Source organism: Acomys minous (genome assembly GCF_964271855.1).
Source record: "Acomys minous genome assembly, chromosome: 5".
Classification (NCBI taxonomy): domain Eukaryota; kingdom Metazoa; phylum Chordata; class Mammalia; order Rodentia; family Muridae; genus Acomys; species Acomys minous.
In genome coordinates, this window is record NC_140494.1 from 102,273,088 (window position 1) to 102,300,682 (window position 27,595).

General features: G+C 46.5%; 1 protein-coding gene across 2 annotated transcripts in view; it reads right to left on the reverse strand.

Annotated features, from left to right (window-relative positions):
* The window catches only part of TBCEL (tubulin folding cofactor E like), a 59,698-nt gene extending 32,573 nt beyond the window's left edge, over nucleotides 1-27,125 (reverse strand). The window contains exons 1-3 of one of the 2 annotated variants that reach the window (XM_084783807.1): nucleotides 26,913-27,125; nucleotides 6,580-6,729; nucleotides 4,905-5,044 (exon numbers count right to left, since the gene is read on the reverse strand). In XM_084783807.1, coding sequence (XP_084639933.1) covers nucleotides 4,905-5,044; nucleotides 6,580-6,712 — 273 coding nt within the window. In that variant the 5' untranslated portion in view covers nucleotides 6,713-6,729; nucleotides 26,913-27,125. Of the gene's footprint in view, nucleotides 1-4,904; nucleotides 5,045-6,579; nucleotides 6,730-12,057; nucleotides 12,164-26,912 lie in introns of those variants that run through there. The other variant, XM_084783808.1, reaches the window with a different exon arrangement.
* Between the last annotated feature and the right edge of the window lie 470 nt (nucleotides 27,126-27,595).

A 27,595-nucleotide genomic window follows, 5' to 3' on the forward strand; every position in this document is an offset into this window, starting at 1 on the left:
TCCAAGAAAGAGTAGCATAGCTGCGTTAGTGGTAGAGAGCAAGGCGCCCCATGTGACCATTAGCAAGGCCCCCAGTCTGCCGGGTATGATGCGCTCTTGCAGAAGTAAGATAAAAGGGTAATTTAGATGGCATTCTGGGCTATACATTTTTAAAGAGCTAAGATTAGGTCCTGCAATTCTCTTTGACTGTTCTCCCTCTCATTCTCAGCACTACGGTAGTCTGAATAAACACTTCTTCAGCCCCGACCCCCAGGCCTCCCGTAATGATTTGTGTGTTCAAAACTGACTGGAGATGCTTCAGGCTGCTTCCAAGACAACCAAACTTTGAACTGTATTTATTTAAAAGCGCAAAGCATCCAATATAGATCAATAGGTGGATAGAAAGACGGGTGATGGGGGTGGGAGGGAGAGAAAGAGAGAGACGAGATGGTTAGTAAGTTAACTTATGGCTTACTTAGTAACTTACACAATCAAGTAGGGCAGGAGACCTGACTGGGTTGAACTATGTACTCTGTGAAGTTCCACCTGTCCTGACAGTTTACCTCATTAACTCTTAATCTGCCAATGTGACTTTTATTGTGACAAGTGAGGCCCTGAAGCACAGAGATGTTAAGTAATTTGTCTACGGTTCCACAGCACATCACGAGTATAACCTGAGGAAAGCGAGCAGCAACTGAAGAGCAGTTGGCATGGTCAGTGAGGGCCAAGTGAAGGACGCAGGGAGTGGATGGTCGGTGCCTCCGTTTGTATTAGGATGTTGTGCCAGTCAGAAATGAGCAGTCAGACTTGACTTCAGAGTGTCGAAAGGCTTGGTTCAAGGCAGTTCCCAACACTTGCTGACTGACTGGCGGCTTCAGACACATCACTTAACCTTTCCTCAGCAGTGGAATGGGGAGAGAACCCGGATGCTCCAGGACCGTGTGAAGATACAGACAGGAGCATCGGTTTATTTTCAGAGAGCTGGGGCAGCAGAGCAGGAGAGCTGGAGCAGCAGGGCAGGAGCGCTGGGGCAGCAGAGCAGGAGAGCTGGGGCAGCAGCAGGCCACAGTGCCTGCTCCTCGCCTCACTGAGAAGACTAGCTCCAGGATAGCTCACAGGAGTCTGTCAGAGGGAAAGGCCCTCACACTCACTGTTCATCCATCCTGCTCACTAAATGTTTCATAAATGAAGAAATGAGCTACCAAATAGGGACGGGGTGCACTGAGGTGCTGCCTAATGTGTGAGGGCTCCTGACAGTCTGAACCCTAATGCAGTTTGTGGCTAGAATCTGAAATCTAGGCTGTGACTACAACACAGCCTAATAGCTCGTGCAGGGACCAACAGTGTACCGCATCCTGTGACCTAAATACCAAGGAGAAGGACATTCACACAGAAGTCCATGACCAGCTCCCCATCACTCTTTTGAGGAGGGTGGGGAGGTGTAAGAAATCCTGTTTAATATTTTCAAACAACACCAATTAAATAGAAACAAAATATAAATCTCCCTCCTTATAAATTTCTATAATAAACCATGAGTAACTTAGAGGTTGTGAAACAAAGTTTGGGTTCTCCCAAGGCTAAGGGCTGTGTGGTGGTCAGCCACACATCAGCCAACGGCCAAGTGTCCAGTGGGGACACTGTGTATGTCCCCAAATACTAAACTGGGCACAAGCTAGGCAATCAGGCAGGAAAGGTTATGTGTCAGAAACAAGTTTTCTTTTAAAGTATTAAGATCAAAAAGGTTTTCTGTGCAACCTGGCACTGACAGTAAGAGTCGAGAAAACACAGTATGGATTACACTAATAAAACTGTATTACTTATGATGGAAAAACTTCTTAACAGCAAAGGCAACACACTCCACTGAGTTTCTAAGGTAGCTATTCACTTGGAGTCTTTAAATTAAAGAGAGAGAGAGAGAGAGAGAGAGAGAGAGAGAGAGAGAGAGAGAGAGAGAGAGAGAGAGAGGAAATGCAAGCAAGCCAGCCTCCCCTGGCTGGAATGAGTTGAGTTTGGCCACATACGAAAGTGAGAAGATGAACTCACATTACCTCTGAGGCCTCTACAACTGCAACTGCACAGTTTCACAGGGTCCCCTCCCCTGGCAGCTATAAAGGAAGAAACTAAAGGTATAAGGAAAACAGGGAGGGGGATGATGCTAACAATCTGTGATTTATGCCCAAGCTTTTCTCTACCTCACTTGACGACCTACCTCCTCCCTCCTCTCAAACACTTGATTCAATTTCTTTTATACAATGGTTTCGAGAACTAAAAGGAGAAAGAGATACATTGGGAAAGGTCGGACAAAATTCTACCCCGGCAAAAAATTCAAGTCGGTAGTTAGAAACTGCAATTGCTTTATATTCAGGTGCCTAATTAAGGAAGGGAGACACATTCTCCCTCCCTCCAAGGTATTATATTTCTCGCCCATATGTGTTTGAGCCTTGAGATTATATAGCAGCTAAGAGGCTAAAACAAAAGAAACGGCTCATAATGTGTAATGTTAGCAACCATTCAGAAAACTCAAAGAACATACTACATTACTTCGTTCCACGCTGCTACATTTATACAGGCTGAATTCAAATGGGTTGATGTCTAGATGCAAACGATCTTTTTCATAATCAGACACATACAGTGACCTATGGACCATTTGTAGCCTGGCAAAGACTTTAATCAAAGCAAAAACAAGCAACAACAACAACACAAAACAAAAGAAGCAATACTCCTTTGCCGTTGCTATTTCTCCAGTCTCCTTCTGTTCTGATACATACTCTATAAGAGGGACCAACTACAGTTAGGAATAAGGATTACAAGAAACGGTGAGACCAGAGTAAACTGGAAGAGAAACTTGAAAGCAACAGGGTATCAAGTACATAGGAGGATGCCCAAACAAAGTGCAGAGACATTTCAAATAAATGTGCAGCCCCTGCTGTATGCAGTGTGGTCTGGGAAGTAACACAGACCTTTGGTAATGCAGAGAAAAAGCCCGGTTCCTAGCGCAGGCTCCGTGTGCTGGTCTATCCTACAGACATCTCCTTTCTCGAGTGAAATGACATCACTATTAAAGTGCTCACCAGTGAGCAAAAGCTCGGGCACACAGTCAAAGCAGAGGTCAAATGCAGCTTGTGTGAGATTTTGTATCAACCAAACAACAAATGTAGAGAATCCAGCAGAGGATGAAGGCAGAGGAGGATGTGGTCTGCACACCTCCCTATCCCCACCCCCAGGGCAGAGGACCACAGATCTGGGGAGTCAGCAGGACTGAGGGTCATGGGTCAGAGGGTTAGCACCTGGGCAGTGTGGGCACAGCATGCTTGGTGACGATGTCTCAGTGGACCAAGAAAGTACGGACTATGATGTGTGAACAGTGAGGCTTGTAGTTTACACAGGCACATAGGTAAGTGTACAGATAGAAACTACTCCTCCAGCAGCCCAAGGAATCTATACTCCCTTTATAAATCAGGCGCTAGAGGACCAAATGAATGCTGGGAGATCACAGAAGAATTGAGCAAGTGGGTGTCACCAATCCATACATGCAGTCAGCCATTCCTTAACACAGCCAACAGACACCTGATTCTAGTGTGCTGGGTGGTGGTGACTTTAAAAAGACAGAAAGCGCCCCTGAAACCAGGCTCACAGTCTCTAGAGAAACTGTGGAGGCAGCAAGTGAGCACACCAGGCCGGGACAAATCTTTCCGCAGCAGTGGGCGCAGGTGTTCTGGGTAATGTGGCGGACACAGGGATGGCAACCTAGGCAGAGGCCAGCAGATGACGGGAAGAGAGAGCAGTGGGTTTGGCATGAATAAAGCGAGGAAGCTCCCATGCTATGTGCTTATGATGTGCTGCAAATGGCAGCGCAGGGCTAAAGATAGACCTAAAGTTCTAGAAACAGCAGAGAGCTGTGTGATGAGGGCCATTCCTCAGGATGCAGACCTTGGTTGCTAGGCAAGGAAAAGCAAGGGAAGGATGCCATTCAGCGGAGTCCAGCATGCCTCCCTGGCTACAGCAGTCTGGGGTGTGCTGGGTGGAGGAAGCAGGATGCTGCAGGCCTAGGATGCCCACTAGGCAAACATCTCCAGATAGTCAAAGCCAAAATATATGAGCGTAATTTTTGTTTGTTTGTTCGTTTGTTTGTTTTTGTTTTTGTGAGACAGGGTTTCTCTGTGTAGCTTTGGCTGTCCTGGTCTAGGTTTGTGGACTAGGCTGGCCTCGAACTCACAGTGATCTGCCTGCCTCTGCCTCTCGAGTGCTGGGATTACCGGTGCGCATCACCATGCCCGGCCTCACATGAGTGTAATTTAAGGCAAGAGAATGAACCAAATAGGCAGAACTGGTTTCCCCTTATGCCTTGTGGTAATTTCTATCAGGGAACGTTTTAAGCAGGGAGGGAGGTAACGCTATCTGTACTAGCAAGAAGGAATGTTATGGCGCTGTTACTGTGTAGTTAAGAGTCACCCTGAGGTCAAAAGGCATCAGCTTTATCAAGCTACCTGACTCTTGATTAATATAAGGAAAGTTCTGAAAGGATTTGTCACAGATTTCAGTCACAAGAAGGTGGCGGTAATCTTGGCTTCAGTGTTAGCAATTCTAAGTCAGTCTGTAGAGATAAACAGAGACGTAGAAGAAGGCATGAGCAGGAGGCAGGGGGCTGAGAAACATAGAAAACACTGTTAGCAGGGGAAGGCTCGGGAGGCCCGTGGAATAAAACATGTCCACGCTACTCATAACAATAAAAACAGCCTCGAAGCAATAAGCGCTAACCGAAATACACCATAGGTAGTTGGTGACTTGCTGTTTGCCTTGATACATACAGACGGCAAGAGAGAGTCACGGGTGAGAACCAGAGCCAGCGGGGTGTAAAGTAACATAAGCTGAAACACAATGGTTACCAATGCCTTTCCCCAAATGCAGGGGTGCACCAACTTTACCTCATGCCAGTCTTCCAGCTTGTTGTCGGAAAGATCGAGTTCTGACACGTGAGCGCAGAAGGCAGCAATTTCTCTTTCGTCTCCCGCACAGGTAATCCCGCAGCTGTTCAACACGAGCACACTCGGGAGGTTGAGGCGATCTGAGTCATTGGAAACACACAACACGTGCTCCACTCAGCCCTAATTCTTGCCTCTGCACCTTAATCCCCCAGGAGTCACCAGGAAACAAAACTAACTATATCTCCTGCATTCTGAGAGGGCCTAGAAAATACAATGGGGTCACGGGGCCTTGAATGCTAAAGGGACAGGGTTAAATCTAGGCCAGGAGGAGCTCAGAAGTGCTGAGATCGCACCTCAGAGTCACCTCAGAGTCGCCTCAGAGTTGCCTCGGCTCTGCTCCTGACCAGCAACCCTCACACTGTCATCTTGCCTGCACATCGGACCCCGATGACTGTGGTTAGACCACCGCTGACTGACCTCAATTCCGGAGTTCTAAAGTGTTCTGCACTGCTCTTTCCTCCTACTGCTCCTTTTAACAATTATCTCAAACTACTAATGAATGATCTGCTAAGCCACCTCTGTTCAAAACGTCTTCCTCAGTTACAGGAAGATAATTAAAATGCTGTTTCTTTCATCCCTGCCTATCAGTTATTCCCATTTTATATTCATGTAGTAACAGATTTTTTTCCTATGAAAATATAAATCTTCTTTTAAATTAATTCCTAATTGGAGAAAAGGCTTCAAGAGAAAGGACTGCGGGAAATATGCAAAACTAGTGGCACACTGATAACAAGTGTGACCACTGTCTGTTCTAACACGCATGTGCCAATAAATCTCACTATCTTACTGAAAGGGATAAACGTGTCAACTCAACTACATTTTTCTCCCACTTGGCAAAAAACAAGGCCTTCTGAAGTCATGATTTCTAAACGTGAGGCCTCTAATTATATGGCTTTTCTACTAAGTGCTATTTAGTATCAAATTTCTCAGATGTAGCACATAGCCTGGGCGACAAACTGCCAGCTAAGAAGTCCACGTCTATAGATGGGCGGCAGCTATATTGGGAAATGACTGCCGTGGACTCTGAGTGCTGGAATAAAGCAGCGATTCCCTGTGAAACCCTTTAATCACAAGGAACTGCTTCTGCAATCTCTTAGGGCCAGCTAAGATACAAAGGCCAGCAACAACCCACCTTGCACACTTCCCTCTCCTAGAATGTCTTTGTCTCCTCTCTAACCGTATCCTACACTCTCCAGGGGTTAGTTAGCCTCTGAACCCTTTCCTGATAGCATTATCTTCTAAATTTCATTCCTAACCACTGTGGCTTTCATTTGGCTCAACATAAGCTACATTGTGTTATAGCCTCATAAATGTGAATGTCCCGCAATCTAATCCAAGAACCCATCCACGGAGGTACTCAAGGCACAGCCAGCCTTGTACTGTTCTGTACCCTCCCAGTTCCTTGAAAAGATATGCACTTGAAGCAGCATTCCCCCCAAGTATTAGTCTTGCCCTGTAAGGACAACCAAAATGCCTCTGGCTAATCTGGAAGAGACCAGTTCTGTGAGGCTCTTTTAGAAAACACTAGAATCATGCCACGCAGTGACGACCATTTGACTCATAATTCAAAACAAAGGCACCCACCCACCAACAAGGCGCTGTTCCCCTTCCTTACCTTTCATTGGAGAGCCCTGAGGAGTGGCTGGGACATGGACTCCCATCCCGGGGCCGCGGCGGTAAGGGAAGTTCTCAGGACTGTACTTCTCACACAACACTTGCATGAAACTTCTTCCACTAGGTTGTTCCATCTTCTTTTCTGAGAAGTCTACAGGAAAACCGAGAAATCATCATAATTATCTACTTACTCCTGTAAAAACTACTTCTTGTTTCTGAGGCCGGAGGCTAGCTACAACCTCAGGCACACTTCGACCGTGGCGAGGCTACAAAAATGTGAAAAGGACAGAGATGATCACACAGCAGGGTGTGTGCAACACCACTAAAAGTTAGTCCAGCATTTAGAGTGGGGCGGTTCTTCCAACCATGGGTAACAAGGACACCTTTAGTTTATAAGGTACATGTAGTAATTAGGAAAGTGGTGCAGACTAAACAGCAGACTGACAGGAATAGTTCATATGAATCCTTTAATATTGTTCCTCGAAATTTATTTTTGCCCCACTGTAACAGGACCTTTGTAGACTTTAGAAATGCATGGCTAAGCTGTGGCTGACAAGATGGAAGCATCTGTAGTAATCTCCAGAAGTCTTTAAGATAGCCATTGCCACCTCCTGGCATCCTTCATCCTTCTGATGCAAAACCGATGCCTCACTGGATCAGGGATTCAGGAAGTAAACATGACGACAGTGGAACATAAGCAAAAGGGACCCAGGTCTCCCAGAACTCCGTAGACCTAAGCTCTCTGACTGGCAGGTACCTTTGGAACTCTGGAGACAGATAATAACCTACTTTAACGTAAGCTACGGTCCTCCGTTTCCTGGCTGCCTACAACTGGACCTATTAGTTATAATAGAATGTGCTGTTTCTCCTGGTGTTGAATTTAGGTGAAGTTTTCTGTATTTAACCTCATCTCAAGGCTCACGCATTCAGTAACTCTAGCATTTTCTCTGCACCTATGCACATAGTAAAGGAGAGAGTACGAAACTCGCTGACTTCTGACAGCCTGCTACCCAGGGGCTTCCTATGCTCTACGCCGCGTATCAGCTGGAATACAGGAATTCATCTCCAACTATCAGCCACTACACTACTTTTTAAAATGAAAGTAATCAATAAAATGGAGAAAGATGGTGAGTGAAAAGAAGAAAAGGCTTAGAACTGGCACAGTGAGGAGAGAGGCAGTGGCCTACGAATAATTGCCAAAGCAGGAGCTGTTGAGCAGAGTAGGAAAGAACTGGCCTTTGAGGAGGGCAACACAACTTATTTGGGTTTTTTTCAACTCATCTTGATCCTTGAGTATTTGACAGATCTGATGGACCCGGGCCCAAAAGAAAAGAAGTTAGAAGGACGATGCAAAGACACGGGCGCGATGAGGACCTGAGCTAACACACCAGGAAACAACCGCTGAGCACGGGAGACTGGGACAGCTTTAGCAGGCAAGGTTTGGGGGAATTACAGGGGCTAGCAAAAGGAGAGGTGGGATGTAAGACGAACCCTCGGGCTTCTGGTGCTAACCTTTAACTAGTCCCTTTAACTAGTCAAGGGACGATGAACCGCACTTCCTCTGTGGACAGTGTGGTGACATACCGGGAAACATTGTAAAGTTAGGTGGCAGATGTAGGCTGAAGATGGAGACTCGGATGTCACCTGACTATAGAACATGCTATGGGGAATAGAAAGACGAAAGAAGGACGGGGGCTGGGGACAGAAGAGGGAGTGAGTCATGAAAAAAAAAAAGCAGGAGCAGCCAAAGAGCCTAGGACTGTGATGAGGAGTGAAGGAGGATGGGATGGCAAGGCCCTCGGTGACAAGGGTAGCAGCAAGCCATGGGCAGCTGTCAAGCTGCCCTCCCTGAAATTAACAGACTGGTCGGAGAGACGGAGAGACGGACAGATGGCTCAGTGGCGCTTCATGCTCCCCCCAGGACCCTGGTTTGGTTCTGAACACCAGCATAGCAGCTCAAGACTACCTGTCTCCAACCCCAGTTCCAGGGGATCCAACACCCTCTTCTGGCCTCCGTGGGCAGCAGGCACGCTTGGGGTGTGCATGCATATATGTAAGCAAACGCTCATGTGCATAAAAAGAAATGGATCGTTGAAAACTATTAGAGATTTGAACGGAGTTATACATTAGCTGGGCAGGCGAAGGACTGGAGGACACCAGCAGGAGCAAGCATTAAAGAGTTTCTCAGAGTGCTGCTGGATACCAACCAGATAATGCTTCAAGTCGCTCGCTGTGAGCGTGACATTTATTTCACCGTAGCAACACTGCTTTACTTGTGCTTATATAGTTAAATAAGGCAAATGCTGGCTCTTTCTCGCAGGCTATTATAATAACTCTACCATTGCATTATACAGAGTGAGCAACTGTGGTGTTCTCCATCTTCCAGTACCAACTCAGAGCACCTAGTGCCGCATGCTGTATACGTCAAGGGCTTGACAAATGCTGCTGAGCACTGGACTCACTCATCTCTGGGGTGCTGAGGAGGAGAAAAGGCAGAGACTTTGGGAAGTGAGTAGATTAAGCCCCACTCAGTTTTCACCGCATAATAGCATTGTGACCATCAGCAAGAGGCTCTACCTCCTGCAGCCAGCAAATATGTTGGCCAGCATTTAACTCTTTCTGTAAAAGCACATCCATTTAATTAGTATGCAAATTTGATTTTTTTTTGGTCCTTAATAAATGGTAAAAATTATGTGTATAGCTAATGATTGTTTTTAAATAAATGTTTATGATTATAATGTTTGATTTATATATTTTATCTATCTACACACATGAAGTCATGTCAAATGTTTTGGATGTAAGGAGCCCAAGTGGAAAAAGTTTTAAAAGCCCTGATCTATAGACTACTTGGGTCACAGGGTCACTGCATAGACTGCCAATGTGTAGTATAGCTCCAAACTACACACTGCTGTTCAATCCGCCTGGGCGTCAGGGTGAGCTGGAAGACCCATGCACGCAGGAAGTTTATGCTTCTCACAGACTAGGTACCCATGAACTAGTTTCTAACCTCTCTCCTCCTCACCCACGGATGACCTAGCCCCACCCTCAGGTTCACAGCAAGAATTTAAAGGAGAAAAAAAAAAGCATGAACATAGAAGTAGCCACTGCACTGCGTGTCTTCAACTGCAACCAAGCATGCTTACTGGACTTCGTAGGATCAGTTGAGATGTTTACAACATGCATGTTCACTGATTACATGACTATCCATGGGCCATTGTGGAGTGTGTAACATGTCACCTTAGAAACACTTAAACACTGGCCTGCCCTCTGTTTTACCCCTGTATTTGTGGCTAATGGTCGGCACCTCCATTAGTGCTATTAGTACATGACAGTTTATTCCACTGATGTACAAGTGATGTGTCTGAGCAGGGCTACTGTGGCTTCAGGAGCTGTCTGACTGACAGGCTCTTCGTGCATGTAAACTCCCCACCATCAGTAGCAGACAACACGGCCCAGCTACTCTGCCACCACTGAAAGGCTCCACGGCTCTCTCATCAAATTCTGTCTCAAGCAGAACACCAGTGGAACTTTTAGAAATGGTTAACAAAACATCAGAGAAATGACACTGTCATCTTCCACACATTTGGCAGTTCAGATGAGTAAAGTGTGTGGGGAAGGTAAACTGTCACTGTGGCGATACAGTGTTCCAGCAGCATCTTTGATCTGGAGGCTTCTGAGGCACTTATACCCTATATAACTCAAGGACAGTGAACTGGGACGCAACTGAAAATGCAGACCACACAGGCAATGCAAAAGTAAACACGGATTCAAGGGAAGATAAGTGCTCGGAGATAGATAAACAAGTGTGGGAACTTGAAAGATTTCCCTTGAGTCTTCACGCTCGAGAAGAACTCTTTCAAAGCCAGGCCTAGCGGTGCCGGCCCACAATCCACACTACTTGAGAGGCGGAGGCAGGTGAATTTAAGGTCCAAGGCAGCATGGGCTACAAGTAATTTCTAGACTACCTTGAACCATTTAGTGAGGCTCTGTCTCAAAACAAAAATTATTTTTTAAAAAATGCTAGGAGTACAGTTCAGGGATAGTGCCCCTTCTTAGCGTATCATATACAAGAGCTCAGGTTCAATCCCCAGTGCCCCAAAACAAAATAAAAACTTCCTCCAAATAGTCAGGATATGAAAACGTGTAGTGTTCCTTCGGAGACTACAGAGTGACTTCAGGTCCCTTTGCTGGCCACTTACTGCAGAGCCGTCCAGCAATGCAGGTGCTGCACACATGGGCGCATGGCCGTCCAGTTAGAACCCTAAGGGGGGAAGGCAAATGGATTGGCAACGCAAAATCTGCTCACATCTGCCGTGTTTCAGAAGGAACGGGAGGTGGGAAAGGAAGGCTGAAAAGCAAGAAGGCTGAAAAATGAGGAAATGTAGAATGGAAAAGATCTTTAACTCAAGTCTTTTAAAAGGTTTGGGGGTAATCTATGACTTTCTGGAAATAGCGGGAGTCAAGTTACACCCGTCTACCCCCGCAGTTGGCAGAGTTCAAATACATTTGTAAAACTGTTCTGGGGGCTTGAAACCGGGGAGCCGGCAAGCCAGGAATCTTGGGTGCTGCTGCTGCTGGGTTCTGTTACAGGCGGAGGAGTATGTGAAAATCTCAGGGCCTTTGTGCCTCAAGATCCCACTTCAGTATTCTATAGCGCGCCTGGAGAAAGTCACAACAAAGCCCGGGCTGGGGGACAAGGTGTGCACAGTGCGGCTGCCAGGTGGGTCACTATCAGAGCAGAGCAGCCAGTCCCACAAGCACACCAGCACACGGCCCGCACTCTGCCTTCCCACCCAAAGAGGGTGAGTTAAACTAAGTATGAAACGCAACACAACTCGGTTAAATCTGGCCTTGGGTGCTGAAGTTACTCAAGATATAACCTCTGCTGGTAAGCATTGTCACTATTGCCCTCAGAAACAACGTGGAACAGTGTGCTTCATAAAGCACAAGTACTCCCAGCCCCACCCACAACTTCCCAGAGACAGAAAATACAACCTCCGAGTGCCAAATGTAAAATCGAAATCATATAAAAACAGAAGTATTGGCTTCCATAAGCACTACCTACCTCTGGAAGGAAAAAAGGGAACCAAGTTAGAAGCAGCAGCAGCAGCAACTGATGCTGAGAGGAGGGAGGGAGGGAGGAGAGAGGGAGGAGGGAGAGAGGGCAGAGAGGAGCCCTGCAGCTGCACCTGAACTCAGCAGACCCAGGGGCCACCTTTCAGAGTGGACATTTGCATGGAACATATACAGGAATGACCTAAGGACTTGTCAAAGTTTTTTAAAATTATATTTTTATTTAATCTCAGAATTTATAGTTTCTATTAAAAAAAAGAAATTCAAGTTAGTTTTCTTTGGCATGAGGAATATATAGTATTCTAGTAACTTTAAAGGAATGAAGAAGGAAGAAAAGAGAAATGGATGATCAGACAGAAGTTGGTAGTCTTGTAAAATGCAGTGAGAAAAGTGGAAGTGCACATACCTGAGCCTAGGAAGTAAATTGCAGTAATGCGACTAGGAGAGGAGTGTACGCGGACAGGCAGGTGACAGTGGCCACCAGGCCCTACAGCTCCTCACTGCTAGCTCCACTCTGGACTATGGACCATACAGCTGAGCTACAGGGACATCCCGGCATGCCACAGCCAGCCAAGAGCAATTACACAACCGTACCAGGAAGCAGGGAGGAACTCAGGAGCCTTGGGAACTTTAGGCTATCAGGTCACCAGTGACTGGAGACCAGCAAAGAAAATCTCCCACAATGGGGCACTCTGGCTAGCTTCACAGTACTGCAATAGTCAGTGGCTGGGGACCTGAGTTACACATTAGGAAAAGAAACAAAAACAGCACCTGTCCTAAGCTACGGCGGGACTAAATCTTCCAGAAGAGTTTTCATAAGTGGAAAATATCACTTGATTTGGGCCCACTGGTATACAATAAATCAGTCTTATATACTTTTCAGAAGTAGGGGACCATGGTGGCACATCTGACTATATCTGAGGATGGCAGAAACTGTTCTCTGAAAGCACCTGCCAATACTGGCATGAGAAGAGAGAAGGTGAACATTTGCCTGCATGTGGGCCGTTCACCTTTAAGGTTCTCTTGGTCAGATGATGCTTGGTCAGCATACCAGTGGCGTTTTCTTTCCGTTAAGGTATCTGCTTCCTTCAGAAGACAGTGGGACTCTCACAGACTGTTGGGGGTGGGGGTAAACAAATACCGTTCGTTTTCTCTGTGATTTCTTATTGAGCTTTACAACAGCCGATCTGCTGTTCATTTATGTATTAAAAAGACACTTCTACGGAGTGTATTTCACTTAGTGGGAATCAATGCACACACAGGTACCAGAGGCTGAATCTGTGCTGAGCACTAAAGAAAGGGAGAAGGAACAAAATCCAAAGCCTGACTTCAGGGCATTTACCATGAGATAATACGTGTGTAAACAAGTCACATAGAAAGAGTAAAGTGGGGGTGGGGTGGGGTGGAGAGAGTAGTTAAGAGCGCTTCCTGCTCTTGTAGAGGACCTGGGTTCAGTTCCCAGCACCCATGCAGCGCCTCACAACTGTCTTTAACTCCACTTCCAGGGAAGCCAGTGTCTCTTCTGACCTCCAAGGGCTCTTGCACACACACACACACACACACACACACACACACACACACACACACACAAATGTATGCACATGAAATTAAATAAATATTTTTAAAGCACAGGAAGAGGTTAACTTTTGGAAGCATGATGAAGTGGTGAATGCCAGGCCATCTGGCAGAAGAGCGAGATGGAGAAGAACATTCCAAGTGCAAGAGACAAACAAACAGGAGCAACAGGGAGACCTGAAACATTACCAATACTGTTAGCATACAAGTGGAGGTGGAGGATGCACTTCCCTGCTCGGGAAGATGTTCAGGGCATGCTGATCCCGCTCACACCAGAGCTCACCCTGTGGAGATGAAGGAAAGACAAACTTCACAGAGTGCTGTGGGCCCAGTGGAAAAACGGTGTTCCTGACCCTACACATAAGTCAAAATGGTGGGGATCATCAGATCCTTCCAGGGCGGAGCAATTCTGAGTTTGTTTACAGCAGGGAAAGCGTCAATAGTTTCAGGCATAGACAGGGAGCGAGTCGAAGCCATACCATGAGGAAATAAAAGAGTAAACAAACAAACAAAAAATACGATCTTTGAGAGGCTTGTGTGAAAGTGGAAGAGATGAACAGTTGATGAAGAACACCCAGAGGTTAAGAGCTGTTTATTTTTAAGATCAAAAGAAAAATGTATTGGCTGAGTGTGTGTGTGTGAGGGGGGTCTGGGAAGGTCAGCAGGGCAGCAGGAAGTGGCACGACAAAGCCTGGAGAAGACGCTTTTCTGGGTCACTTCCCACACTGCTTTCTTAATGTTTCTAGTTCCTTTTCTTAGTCTATTGACTTTCACTAAGCGTGCATGCCTCCTTTAACCTCATCACAAAAATGCTTTCTGGTTTTGACCCCAAACCTTGCTAGGTCCTTCAACACTGTATTCCACGAAGCTGCAGGTCTTTACTTGCTTCATTTTTGAACAACTGTTTCCAGTCCACAGCACAAGCACATTGCCACAGAAACACAACCTCTCTAGGACAGTGTATGCATATGTTATATATATATTTTCTCCAGAAAAGATATTCAGACTCCAAAGATTAGAGTCTGCTAATCACCTTACTGACTTTAAAAAACTACATTATCTGATCTAAATTTAAAAACAAACAAACAAACAAAAAAACCCTTTTATTTGAAAGTAAGCAAACAATGTGGCCGGCACCACACAACCTGTAAGTCCTGCCGTGGTGCATTCCCTTCTGAGAGCTGAGCCAGACTTGGCAGTAAGTGCAGCCAAAAGCCTTTCCTATCGGAAGCCTACTCAAGCACAGCCACACCAGAAGACGTCAGTGACAGATTTAGCAATTGGACTAAGCCTGAGAACGCACCGTATGGTATCCTTCCAGACCACATTTTCCAGGCTTTGGAGGTGTGTAAATTTCCTACTCAAAGATTAAGTGGCTTTTGGACACATAATTTTAGAATCTGCCTTGAAGTTCATGAAAAGCTTTCTGTGTCTATACATACATACATACATACATACATACATACATACATACATGGTAGCCATGTCTTCCAAACGAACACCTCAAGAACACAGTCCAAGGCAGTAAACAGGTTGGGTCTCCTTCTCTATGGCACTCCCAGTTTAATCTGTCCTGAAGTTATGCAAGACAAGACTGATAAATCATCACCAGCCCAGTCCACGGCACCATGGTCTCCCACCTGCCCAACAGTAAATCTCCCTATTTCTTAAGCCTCTTTGTCACCACCATCCCAAACATCATCTTAGTGCACCGAGTGCCGCATCATACTTTCTTGACTATGTATGCGTCCTATTAATGCACTAGCAGATGAGGTGTGAAAGACATGAATTCCTCGACTTCTTCATTTCTAGACTTATGCCGCACCTCAGGGCTCCTTATAAGGGACACGAGCTGTAGTCTACTTGGCTCAAATTTCTTTAATTAGTGACATCAGCGATGTTAAAACTGTGTGTTGCCAGGGGAGCTTTCTGTGTTTTCTACTGTGGGTCATACTGCACACAAGACACACAGAGTGCTGGCAAGGTGTTCTCGGCTACAGGTACACATCAGCAAACACAGCTGAGGTGTATGCATGTTGTCCAGCGTATTCAAGCACAGTCCTGAAATGCCTGACCCATGTGGACTGCCCCAGGAGGGAAAACGTAACAAAGGGCCTCTTCATGCAGAACTATGTCCAAAGTGTTAATTTCTAAATACTTCCTAATGTTCGTAGTTTCTCAGTGACCAAAAATGCTGCAACACAACTGCCTATGTCCCATTAGGCACTCTGAAACAGAAAACAAAACACTGCCCAGACACTGGGCAGCCACAGCACTACCACAAAGAGCAGCGTTTCCTTCCTTTTACCTTAGCATCTCCAGAAAGATTCCACCCTGAAGCCCCCCCCCGCACCAACTCCTTCTGCAAACAAGTTAACAGCCACCCTGAGCTTTCTATTTGACCCAGATCCCACCTGGGAAAATCCCAAGGCTTTGTCACTGCACTTACTCAAAGCAGGGTTAGACACATTTCCTCTTGAAGCGATGTCCCCAAACCAAATGTCTCCACACCGAGATTATCAATCACTTTAAAGCCTAGCACTTTTCCACAGCCACACTCCAAAAGAGGCACTAACACTTATCTGTATTTGCAGCCTGGGAAACTGGGGGGATTTGCTCGGGTTTCTAGGGCCAGACCAGCACGCTAAGTCATCCTTCCTGTATCTAATCTGCTGAGCCATGCTGACTTCACTGAAAAAGGAATACTTCATGTCAACAGTATACAGCATCCCATGCAAACCCTAGAAACAGACCTTGCTAAGATGTATGAAACTGACTGCACCCAAAATGCTTATTGCAACTACATCAAAGTCACTAACCTGAACACAAACCGGGAGCACTGCCTGGCCAGTCACCAAAGTGGGAACACTATACACCCAACTGCTCTGCCCTCCCAACAGCAACGCAGACGTCCCCCTCTTGAATGGATGGCTTGTACACACTTTCTTGCAGCTGGGACCACACAAGCTCGAGGGCATTACCTAACTGTCTACAGACTCCTCCATTATCTCTGCACTCCAGAAGCAGCAAGGGAAGCTGCCGTGTGGAGGCCAAGTCTCATGAGGAGCAACAGCCTTCTGGAGATAACGAAGCACTCTGGTAACCAGGGGTTGTCAGATGTTCGCACAGCCTCGTACAGAGGATGCCAAAGTTTACACATGAAAATGTCACCAGCTCCTTCCTGCCCGGTGCTACAGCACGGCCACCTATGGTGCTGTGTGCTGATTCCGGAGCTAGGCTGCTTATAACCTTACAACTAATGGTGACAGAGTCCAATATCCCCCCGACCCCCCGAACCCTCGCCTTCCCCCCCCCCATCCCTCCAAGCCTTCATTTGCCTATGTGTGGGAAGGAGTGATAGTGTGCCCTAGCACAGGCGGCACCTAAGGGACGCTGGGGTCTGTCGTCTCTACTACTCCACCACTACTATCACCTCCGAGCGACCGTGGAAGTGAGTCTGTCAGGCTGGACAGCTTACTTATAGTTACTGTTAATAAATTTGATCTGGCTTCTCAGGGCCCATGACTATGCCAATTATTACCAATTAATGAGCTAGCAAAGTAAAATGTCTGACATTTGTGACATACCTTGTTAACTGCACTCTCTGTCACCCTTCCACCTACCTGAAGGATAAAGTAGGTTAAGTCGTAATAGATACATCTAGAAGAGATCTGACTTAGGAAGGATAGAGTCATCGTCTACATATATCTTGTAATTATTTATCAAGTTTATCATTTACCAATGAGGATGCACATTGCTAAGAGAAGGAACGATAGACTTTCATAAGGGCACTCGCTTTATAAAACTTAGGCCTTAATTATTTAATTATTAATAACGTCCATGAAAGCCATGATCTCGATGAGTCACTACAAGAAGGATTTAATAATTTAGTCTTAGTTTCAGCATAGTAGAAATTCGAAATCTGTCCTAATTTGCTTCAAACCTATGGGCTCAGAAACAACGCATGATTATAAATATAATAAAAGTGAAGTCTTGTTATTGCAATAATGGCATATGTCAATCAGGAAAGAGTGTTTGAAAGCCATTGCGCTGTTATTCTATTCTGATAGACCATAACTGAGATATGTGTATGACGAGGGCAGCGCTAAAGCTAATCTCCCTTTAAAAAAAAATCATTTCCAGTATTTCACAGCTCCATCCTGCATGGCTTCCATGTCTCAAGTCCATCTGTTTGCCAAAATGTATCTGCAAACCAACACTCAGAATGTCTGTAGTTCCTTGTGGCTACACACAGAGGGTGGAGACGTGACTCAGCCGGTGAGTACCTGGCGCTGAGGCAGAACAGGGCAGGGCTCTGCCTTCTGGATCTAGCTCTCATACCGTAAACAAGCTTCTATTCGGGGATCTATGCTATGGTGGATTTTTCATGAGTTTTGTGCTTCTACTGATGTCAAGATTTAAGAAATGTCCCAAGACTAGCGCTGAAACGGTATTTGCTCTGCTGTGCCCCGTGGAGAAAACACTCTCCTTAGACAGTTTCATTCAGACAGAAACCACAGTGCAGCGAATTCATTGGGAACCAAGTGAATAAATAAGTATCTTAAAACAAATAAATATAGAAGGTTTATATAAATAAAGAAAACTTCTGGTACGGCTATCTAGAGCTGCACTGTGCTGTAAGGTGTCTGCACCAGCTGTACCACGCTGGCCACATGAGTGCTTTCTACAGTGTAGGAGTGCTTGCCCCACTACTTCCGCTCTAGGGTTTTAAACTTTTGCTTATATGTGTGTAAGATCACTGGGATTTTCATTTTTGTCTGGGTTATCAAGGGTGAGCATCTTTTACATAATTGTATTAGCCAGTTGAGAGTAAATAAAGAAGGTTTTGTATTGTCATTGTTCATTTGACAAAGCATGTCTTCAGGGTCACAGGCTTACAGGGAGCTAACCTGTATTTCCTGTTCGAGATCCACTAGCTCAGGGTGACTCTGCAGGAAAGCACTGTGAACAACAAAACCAACTCTGCTTTGAGAAGTAAAGAAGAAGAGACCAAGAAAAGAGCAAACAGGCCCATGTAAATAATGCAAGAAGAGGCAGAGAACCCGCAGGAAAAACTCAAACCAGTCAATAATTAATCCTGGAACAGTGACGATCCAACTGGAAAAAGAGTAAAAAGAGGGCAGACAAGAAACTGCCAACTCCAAAGCACAGGAAAAAGCTCAACTCCACACAAAATGCAAAAGCAGGCTCCCCCCCCCCCAACCCTCTCTCCAAAGCAGACAGGCCCTCTTCCTAAGGCCCCCCAACCTCTCCCCAAAGCAGACAGGCCCTCTTCCTAAGGCCCCCAACCTCCACCCCAAAGCAGACAGGCCCTCCTCCTAAGGCCCCCCACCCCCACCCCAAAGCAGACAGGCCCTCCTCCTAAGGCCCCCTACCCTCTCCCCAAAGCAGATAGGCCCTCTTCCTAAGGCCCCCCATCACCACCCCAAAGCAGACAGGCCCTCCCCCTAAGGCCCCCCATCCCCACCCCAAAGCAGACAGGCCCTCCTCCTAAGGCCCCCCACCCCCACCCCAAAGCAGACAGGCCCTCCTCCTAAGGCCCCCCACCTCCACCCCAAAGCAGACAGGCCCTCCTCCTAAGGACTGCTCCAGGTCCCTGACTTAAGACTTCACAGCAAAACATCTACAACACAGAAAGAGGGCAAATGGTGAAATTAAAAGCTTTCCATCATCAAAACATAAAAGACACACCTGAAACTGAAAAAGAAGATTATGTGTTATATGGTTTTTAAAAAGAAAAACTAAAATCCAGTGGAAAATGAGTAAAAGAACACAAACAAGTATTTAACAGGAGGTAACTCTCAAATGGCTAATACAATTAATGTAAAAGATGCTCACCCTCAACATCCAAGACAAAACCGAAAATCCTAGTGATCTTACACACACATAAGCAAAAGTCCAAAATGCCGAGAGCTGAAGTAGCGGGGAAAGCACTCCTACACTGTAGAGAACTCTGACTGACGGTCAGACAGGGCTAGCGTGAGTACAGCTGGTGCAAACACCTTATAGCACAGTGTCTCTCTAGATAGCAAAACTGAATAGAACGTCATTTTTCATTTTGAGAAAAACTCTCCCTATGTTTGCTTAGGCTAGCCTGAAATTTGTGGTCCTCCTACCTCTGCCTCCAGAGTGCTGGGATCACGGGCATGCACCCCCAGGTCCTGTCTGCACCTAGCACTGGACCCGTCAATTCCAGCTCTCAAAGAAAGTTTTAGAGGACCTGGTGCACATGCACCGAGAGACAAGGATAAGGATGCTCATAAACATCACTTTGAAACTGCAAACATACTGGAGCAATTGAATCTACTACAACATACACATAAAATGAAATGCTACACAGCAATGGAAATTAACAACAGCTCACTTAACTTCCTCATCAACAGGAATATATTTTTAAAACAATGTCGAGGGCTTGGGGGTTTCGTTCTGGTTCAGTTCTTAGAACTTACAGAAAGAGAGAGAGAGAGAGAGAGAGAGAGAGAGAGAGAGAGAGAGAGAGAGAGAGAGAGAGAGAGAGAGAGATCTAATTTATACAAAAATTAATAATCATTTTAGGTCATATACCTAAGTGGTTAAAAAATATCCAACTCAGGTTGGGAAGATGGCTCGGCCAACAAAGTATTTGCTATATAAACATGAGGACCCAAGTTCCATCTTCAAAAAACATGTGCACACGCATGGCGCATACACACACACACACACACACACACACACTCAGGCAAGTAAAAATCTCAGCACTGAGAAGGCAGAGACAGGAGGCTCTCAGGAACCTGTGAGCCAGCTGATTTGGCTGAGGCAAGCTCTGCGCTTGCTTTGGCAGAACGTATACTAAAATTGGTTGAGGCAAGCTCTAGGCTCACTAGGAGACTCTGTCTCAAAAATCAAAAGATAAGATGAAGAGCAATCAAGGAACATACCTGACCTCTGGCCTCCGTAAACATGTATGTATATACATATGTGCATGCACACGTGTGGATGTACACACACACAGACTGAGAGCGGAAGGGGTGGGGACCAAGACCATACGATCACTAAACAGAAGAGTAAGGCTGTGCACAGCCATGCCCTGGGACCTGCCCTTGGAGGATGGAGGCCTCTGATTACAAAGGGCTCAGGGCAAACCCATTCCTGTCTACTTTAAAAAAAAAATATTTATTAACTGTATATGAGTGCTTTATCTGCAGAAGAGGACATCAGATCACATTATAGATGGTTGTGAGCCACTATGTGGTTGCTGGGAATTGAACTCAGGACCTCTGGAAGAGCAGGCAGCGCTCTTAACCACTGAGCCATTTCTCCAGCTCGCTCCTCAGTCTACTTGACTGCTCTTCCTCTCCTATCAGCAGTACAGGCATCAACATCAGCTCACATCTACCTCAGCCACCCTGTCTTCCATACTTGACTCAGTTTAAGCAGTCCTCAACCTGGCTAGGACCTCTGCAACAGGTTCCTCACTGACAGGAAGTTCTCCTGACTTCCTGTGATATACTCAAAATGGAAGTCAAATGGTAGTCTTCAAAATGCTGATGGCTTCCTTTCTCATTTAGAATAAACCCGATCTCGACTCTGTAGCCTTCAAGGCTTCGCTTGCTGGGATCCCTGAGCTCTGCTCTCTGCTGACCCTCTGACCCCACGTCCTTCCACGCTTTTCCTTTTACGTCTCAAGCTGACCAAGCTGCTTTCCCCTTAGCTGGTTCTTTGTCGAGCACTTCATCTCTGCACGTGAGTGTCTCACATTTAAACACAGATGGCACCTTCTCAAGGAGACTGCCTCTGACCACACTAGAAATGCAAACACAGCAACGCGGTCCTCACTGGCGGTCTCGTATCCTCCTCCACTCAACAGGGCGCTTGTTAGATCTGTTAGTCTCTTCTCCGGAATGAGGCAGTGTCAGCCCCATTTGATGTTACCCAAGGTGGAGCCTGACACACAGCTGGGTGGATGAATTGGAAAATTGAATGTTATTTTAAAAAGACATGATACAGTATGCCTACTGACAGTGAAATAAAAATCAAGTAGATCGGGGGGGGGGGGGGAATACAGTAAAAAAAAATCACTAAGAAAGCATTATCCTAAGAACACTCTTAACACTGTCTGCAATAGTACTACAGGTCACGTTCTCAAGGATGGTTGGTGAACTGCTAATCAGAGTTTCACAAGATCCTGAGTTTTGAAAATGTAACTACTTAAATCTTTTGTGGTGTCTCTGTCTCTGTTTGTTTCGGTCTCTCTCTTTCTTTGTGTATCTGTCTTTCTATATCTCTCACTCTGTCTGTCTGACTCGTGTGTGTGTGTGTGTGTGTGTGTGTGTGTGTGTGTCTGTGTGTGTGTGTGTGTGTGTGTGTGTGTGTGTGGTGTTTAATCTTCTACCTAAGAGGGTGCTTCCAAGAGCTGGAGAGATGGCTCAGTGGTTAAGAGCGTGTACTCCTACACATGACCTGTGCCAGGAGGCTCAGAACCATCTGTGATTCGTTCCAGGGGATCCAACGTCCTCTTCTGGATTTCCCAGGGACCTGCACTCACGTGCACATACCTACACACAGGCACACATGTATATACATAATTAGAAATAAAAAGAACTCATTAAAAAACATCCTTCATTTAGTTCAGAGTTCCTTCTAATCCTTAAGTCATTTACACAAGTTACCTCTCTACGCCTGCACCCTCAACAGTAAAGTGAAGCTCTCTGCTGAAGCTGCAGAGTTGCTGTGAAAAGGATGAAATACAATCATTTTAATGAAAGCCGCTAGGGAAGTGATCAGCATACAGTAAGGCATTAACAGTTAGTGTTGGGAACACCGGGAGAAGGAGAGTCATGGCAAAGTGGAGCCTAGGATCAGCCAAAGCGCCACATCCCTTCCCTCTTAAACGGCAATTTACACACAACAGCTGGAAACGCAGCCAAGGCAAACCCTATGCCCACCAAGATGCCCGGTGAACACATGGTTTTACAAAAGGGTGGGCAAAGCGAGCTGAGAACACAGAAGGGGTGACCAACTTCACTGAGGAGGTGGCTGTGGTGCCGTGCTGTGGGAGGAGCCTGGAAGGTGGGATACAACTATGGTCCCACCACAAGGGGCTGTATTTGTGGGGTTTACATTCTAGTCGCTGGGCAGTAGGGAAATGAGAGGGGGATCATGGATAAACATGCTATTTTGATAAAAATACTTTTAAAGGCAAAAAAGGAAAAGTTACTGTCTTTAATTACTACACAGATCCTGGATCCGTTAACTGAAAATCGAAATATGATAAATCCAGGTTTCTGAAACTATACAAGCAGCCTCTATGCTAACGATGACTGGGCTGGAAGCTGGTCTCCGGATCAACCTGTTTCATGACCAGGATGATGTTGTTAAGCCATTTGTTTTCACAACAGCAGATAATACCCGGGCTTACTGTGTACATACGCTGTGCTGCGTACCGTTACTATTTCATTTAACTCTTGCGACACTCATAAAAGGCACTATTAACCCCATTCGAGAGATCAGAAAACCCAGGCAAAACAAGGCTTGGGTCATTTGACTGGTGACTGACAGAGCCAGGATCCCAAAAGAGGCTGACTTCAAAGCCCTTAAATTAAACCAGCCTGTTGAAACAGGGCATTACTCAGTTCGTTAAGCATCATGTGCTGAAAAATCACCTGTGTGTACCTGCTACAGTTTTAAAGCACAATGCTAGGCAGCCGACTCTTACAATTTACTGGGCAGAAAAATCATGGGACAGTGTCCTAAGACTTAGACGCCTCGGGTCCGCCCAAAGATGCTGGCTCAGGAAGCCCAGGATGGGACCAGAAATCTGCTTTCTAATTGTAAGTTACGACTCCCTCACTCTGTGAACTACGCTGGCCGGCTTCAAGACACGAAGGTGTTAAGAGCCTCCTGACCTCTGGCTATTTCTGAGATGATAATGCAAGCACAGAGACTTCACATGAGAGGGGTCATGTGACACGAAAGGAGAATGACCAGGACTTGACAATGGAAGGGACACCAACCCTCTTAGAGGCACAGCGAACAGCAGCCTGGGTGGGAAGAGTGTCTATTTTGGGAAAACGGTCACAAAGACTGAGGAAAACCAGAGAAGGCCCTGAACACCAACCGTTACACTACTTAGGGCCTGCACTGGAAAGCTGCTAGCTTTGGGGGAGAACAGGAGTAACGGTAGCCACATTTTCTGTGAGACTTCGCTCACAAAATGCAATCAGAGTACCACGCATCAAGACAACTGGCCTACCACAGAGCTAAGCAATGGGAGAAAAATCAAGATGTGTAGCCTCACAAGGCAGCAATGGCAACGCCATGACCAGCCACATGTAGGGCAGAGCTCAGACTTTTCACCTACTAACCCCGAACCGGAGCACTATCAGCTCCAGGCTACTTTTCAGAACTCTTTCTGGAGCTGGGGATACAGTTCAGTGGTAGAGCATTCACCTAGCAAGGGTGAGGAATTGGGTTCATTCCCTGGTACTGCTGGTAGTTGGGGCTGGGTGTATATAGGTGGTATCCTATATCACTGGCCAGACCCAGAATCTATGAAGCACTCACTTTCACAAAGCACAGTTCAGGAATAAGAGGTGAGTAGGCAAGCCTCTGAGTAGCCTACATACATGTTATAACATCTGACTATAACACACACGCACACACACAATTTTATTCAGAGCAACACAATTTCATTTCACACACTTTTCTAACAAGCATCACATGTCCAATGTCCAAACCCTCAGCAGTTTGGAAGCAAAAATCCACAAGAGAAGGAAGGAACACTTAAAAAAAAAAAAAAAGACACGGGATCCAACTCAGTGAGTTCTCGGGAATTATTTATTCGTGGGTACAAATGATTCCAAGAAAGAAGAAATGAGTGAGGGTCTTCCTCAGCCATCCCAACACCTACTACAAAACATTCTTTACAACAGCAATGTTTAAGCTGGTCAGTCGGAAGAGATGATGTTAAGAAGATGGTTCACACGTGCTGACCCAGTCCCTCTCAGCAGCAGCCACACCACAGCAAACAGTGATGGCAGGAGGCCTATTTTACAAGCTCCAGTCTGTTGGTGGCCCACATGTGCTTCCATACGACATCTACGGAAGATGGCCTCCACTGACAAGGTTTGACTTGGGCAACTTTTTCCTGGTGACTGCGCCTCTCAATCCCACCATCATCTACAACAAAAAGACTGGTAAAGCAGCCTTAGTATACATCCTGGCATCAGTTACTGAAATAAGGCAACATCCAGTGACATGCCTCATCCCGCAGCAACGTACGTATGAAGGGCCCTCGCTTTGCTCACCAACACCTATCAATGGTTATTAAGAATTAATACTGTTTCTCTAAGGATTGCCTCTGTTTTGTGTGGCTGTGCATGTGTGCGTGCAGATGTGCACACATGTGTATGTATGAAGGCCAGTGATGGATGTCAGCCATCTTCCTTATGTTTTGAGACAGTCTCTAACCAAACCTGGAACTCACTGACTCAGCCCCTGGAGTCTTGCTGTCTTGACTCCCCAGTGCTGGGATAGCAAGCGTGCCACTGTAGCCAGCTTCTCTCAGAGGCTGTGAGGGACACAGGCCTTCATGCTTACATGGCAAGCCGTTCACTTTCTGAGCTACCACCCCAGCCCTTCATCTATTTTGTAAACATTAAAAAAGTATCTTCCCAGGAGAAATTTAGGTATTCTCTAGATAAAGGTCATACTCACAACACTTAGGATTAAGTTTAAAATGTATAACAACACTTCAACTTTATAGCCTTATGCAGACACCAAGGAAGTCTGCCATCTAGAAACTACTAAAGTGCTTGAGATGGAATCAAACAGCAGAAAGGCAAACTAGGGTTTCCTTAAAAAAAAAAAAAAAAGATTGACTTTATTCTCGTGTATTTATGTGAGTGTCTCTGTGTGAGTATATGCCACGTGTATACAGGTGTCCACAGAGGCCTGAAGAAGGCTATGGATCCCCTCGGAGCGGGAGTTACAAGCAGTTGTGAGGCCCTGGCATGAGTGCTGGGAACCAAACTCTGGCCTTCTAGAAGAGCAGGTGCTCCTAACTGCTGAGCCATCTCTCCAGCCCACAGGTTGGTGTATCTTTTAATACTGGAACACTTAAGTCAAATGTCTGTTACGTATAACACGAAGATAAAGGATGCATTTCCAAGACACAGCAAGGGACAGAGAAAATCAAGACACTACTTGTACCCACGTTCATCAGAAGTTAGCATCACGGTGCTTGAGGAAGTGGGCCAAACACATTTGTAAGATCTAGCCAACTGAAGCACTCGGCTGTCCCATGAAATGTGCCCATCCACTTGGAAGGACACTTGCGCGCCAGAAGCTTACAATATAGGGACACTGACTAACCAAAGAAATATGCCTAAAGCCGGCGTTTTTCTAACCACAAATTGTGACCTGTGAATTGATTTGGTGGAATTCTGTCAGCACTTTTCTTTCTGATGAAAGAAACTGGAGTATAACAGAAATAAGCAGAAGGCACCTATCAAGGGTAAAAGCTACTTTGTGAAGCCAGACGCGGTGCCTCATATCTTTATGCTCAGCCCTGGGAAGGCTGAGAGCAGAGGAATGTGAGCAGCAGGCCAGCCTGGGCTACACTGTGAGTTCAAGGCCAACTACAGCAAGAGTATCTGTATCAAAAACAGAGAACAAAACCCCACTACTTTCACGAAACCTTTTCATTCTCATGAGACAGGGAGACAGAGAGGCAAAGACACACAGAGACAGAGAGACAGAGAGGGGGCAGAAGGGAGATAGAGAAGGTAAGCCCAGTCTAGCCAGCGTTTGGCTCCTGGGCCTTGCTACCATCCCCCCAAACAACCTGCTCAAGCTCCCTTTCCTCAAGATGGACGCACTGAAACCTACTCAAGAGCTCCTTGACACACATACAAAAGCCACACAAAAACACAGAGCCTCGGGACAAGTCCCAGCTAAGCCCTTAGCTGGCCTTGAGGTCCTGCCAGTTTCCCTAACAGCCCTAAGGCCTGCCTACAAACTAGTGTAGCTAAGCAACCTTGGAGTTAGGCTCCGCCTTCCTCCACTGACTGTCAACAATTCAACTCCTCCAATCAACTTTTCCTCAACTACAACTTCTGCAATCTCGGCCTGTGTCCCTAAGGAAGAGGCGCAAACCCTTCCTCAACTCCCAGACCATCTTCCTAGTTGCAGTCGCAGAAGCCTGTACTCTCTCATCTCAACACACAGCTTACCACAGATCCTTTCACTCCATTCACAAGAAGCCAGGATGGAGTCTCTTGACAGCCCTCCAATCTTAATACGACTTGCTCCTCAAATACCTATCAGACTACATGCTTTGAACAGTCCTGGAAGGGACAGGCCTAGTGACCCAGGAGTATAGGAACGGTTGCTCTTTCACACTAAGACATCAAACCTTACAGATGGGGGACATGGCCAGGTGTTTTCATCATTTTCCTGATTGAGTGATTCAAAGCTAAGTTTCCGACCCAGGGAGCATCTTCCATGCCCCAGGCCTCGGGAAGGCTAGGAGCATCTGGCTTGCTCTGGCTGCCCAGCTTCCCCTCCCTCTATTTGTGCTCCTTCCTCCCAGTGTCCCAGGCCTGGGCTCCTACCCCCATGGCCCCTCTGGAGAGAGCACGCCTCGGGCCTCCGGCCCCGGCGGAACGGCGGCCCGGCTACACTCACCCCTCGGCCCGGGAGGCGGCGGCTCCTCGGGCTGCACCTCCGCCCGGCCAGCCACCGCCGCCGTCGCCGCCGCCGCCGCCGCTCGGCTTCCGGGCACCTCCCGGCCCGACCCGGACCGGCTCTGCTTCACCTGGACCCCCTCTCCGGCCTCTGGAGCCTAGTGTCCTGCATTGACCCGGAAGCAGCTTTCGGGGGGACCCCCAACAACAACACGTGACCTCTCCGCACGTGTCACGTCCGCTGCGTGATTGGGAGGGGCCGTAGGAGCTGAGCTGCCTAGACCAAGCTGCGGTTGCCATAGTAACCGGGATGATGGTATCCATCTAGAGTAGGTCAGAAATGCATCCAGTCTGCTGGCTTTTCTTACCAGTGCACCAGGGAAGCATCCCCAGGTCCAAAGACGATCACTTGCAAGTGAAACGTCCTTGAGAAAAGAGCCCTGGTCTGAACATGATCAGACACACCTGCAATCTTAGTCTGACTCAGTGTGACCCTATTTGTGACCCTACCTGTCCCTGACTTCACTAGCCTCATCTATAAAATGTCCTGTAAGATCTCTATACTTCATATGCATCTAGGTGTGGGGGGACAGTCTGACCTTTGTTCTGCATCCCCTCCAATCCTGTGGCCCCTGAATCTTCTAACACTAACAGTTTACAGCTGTCATCTACTGAGAGCTTTAT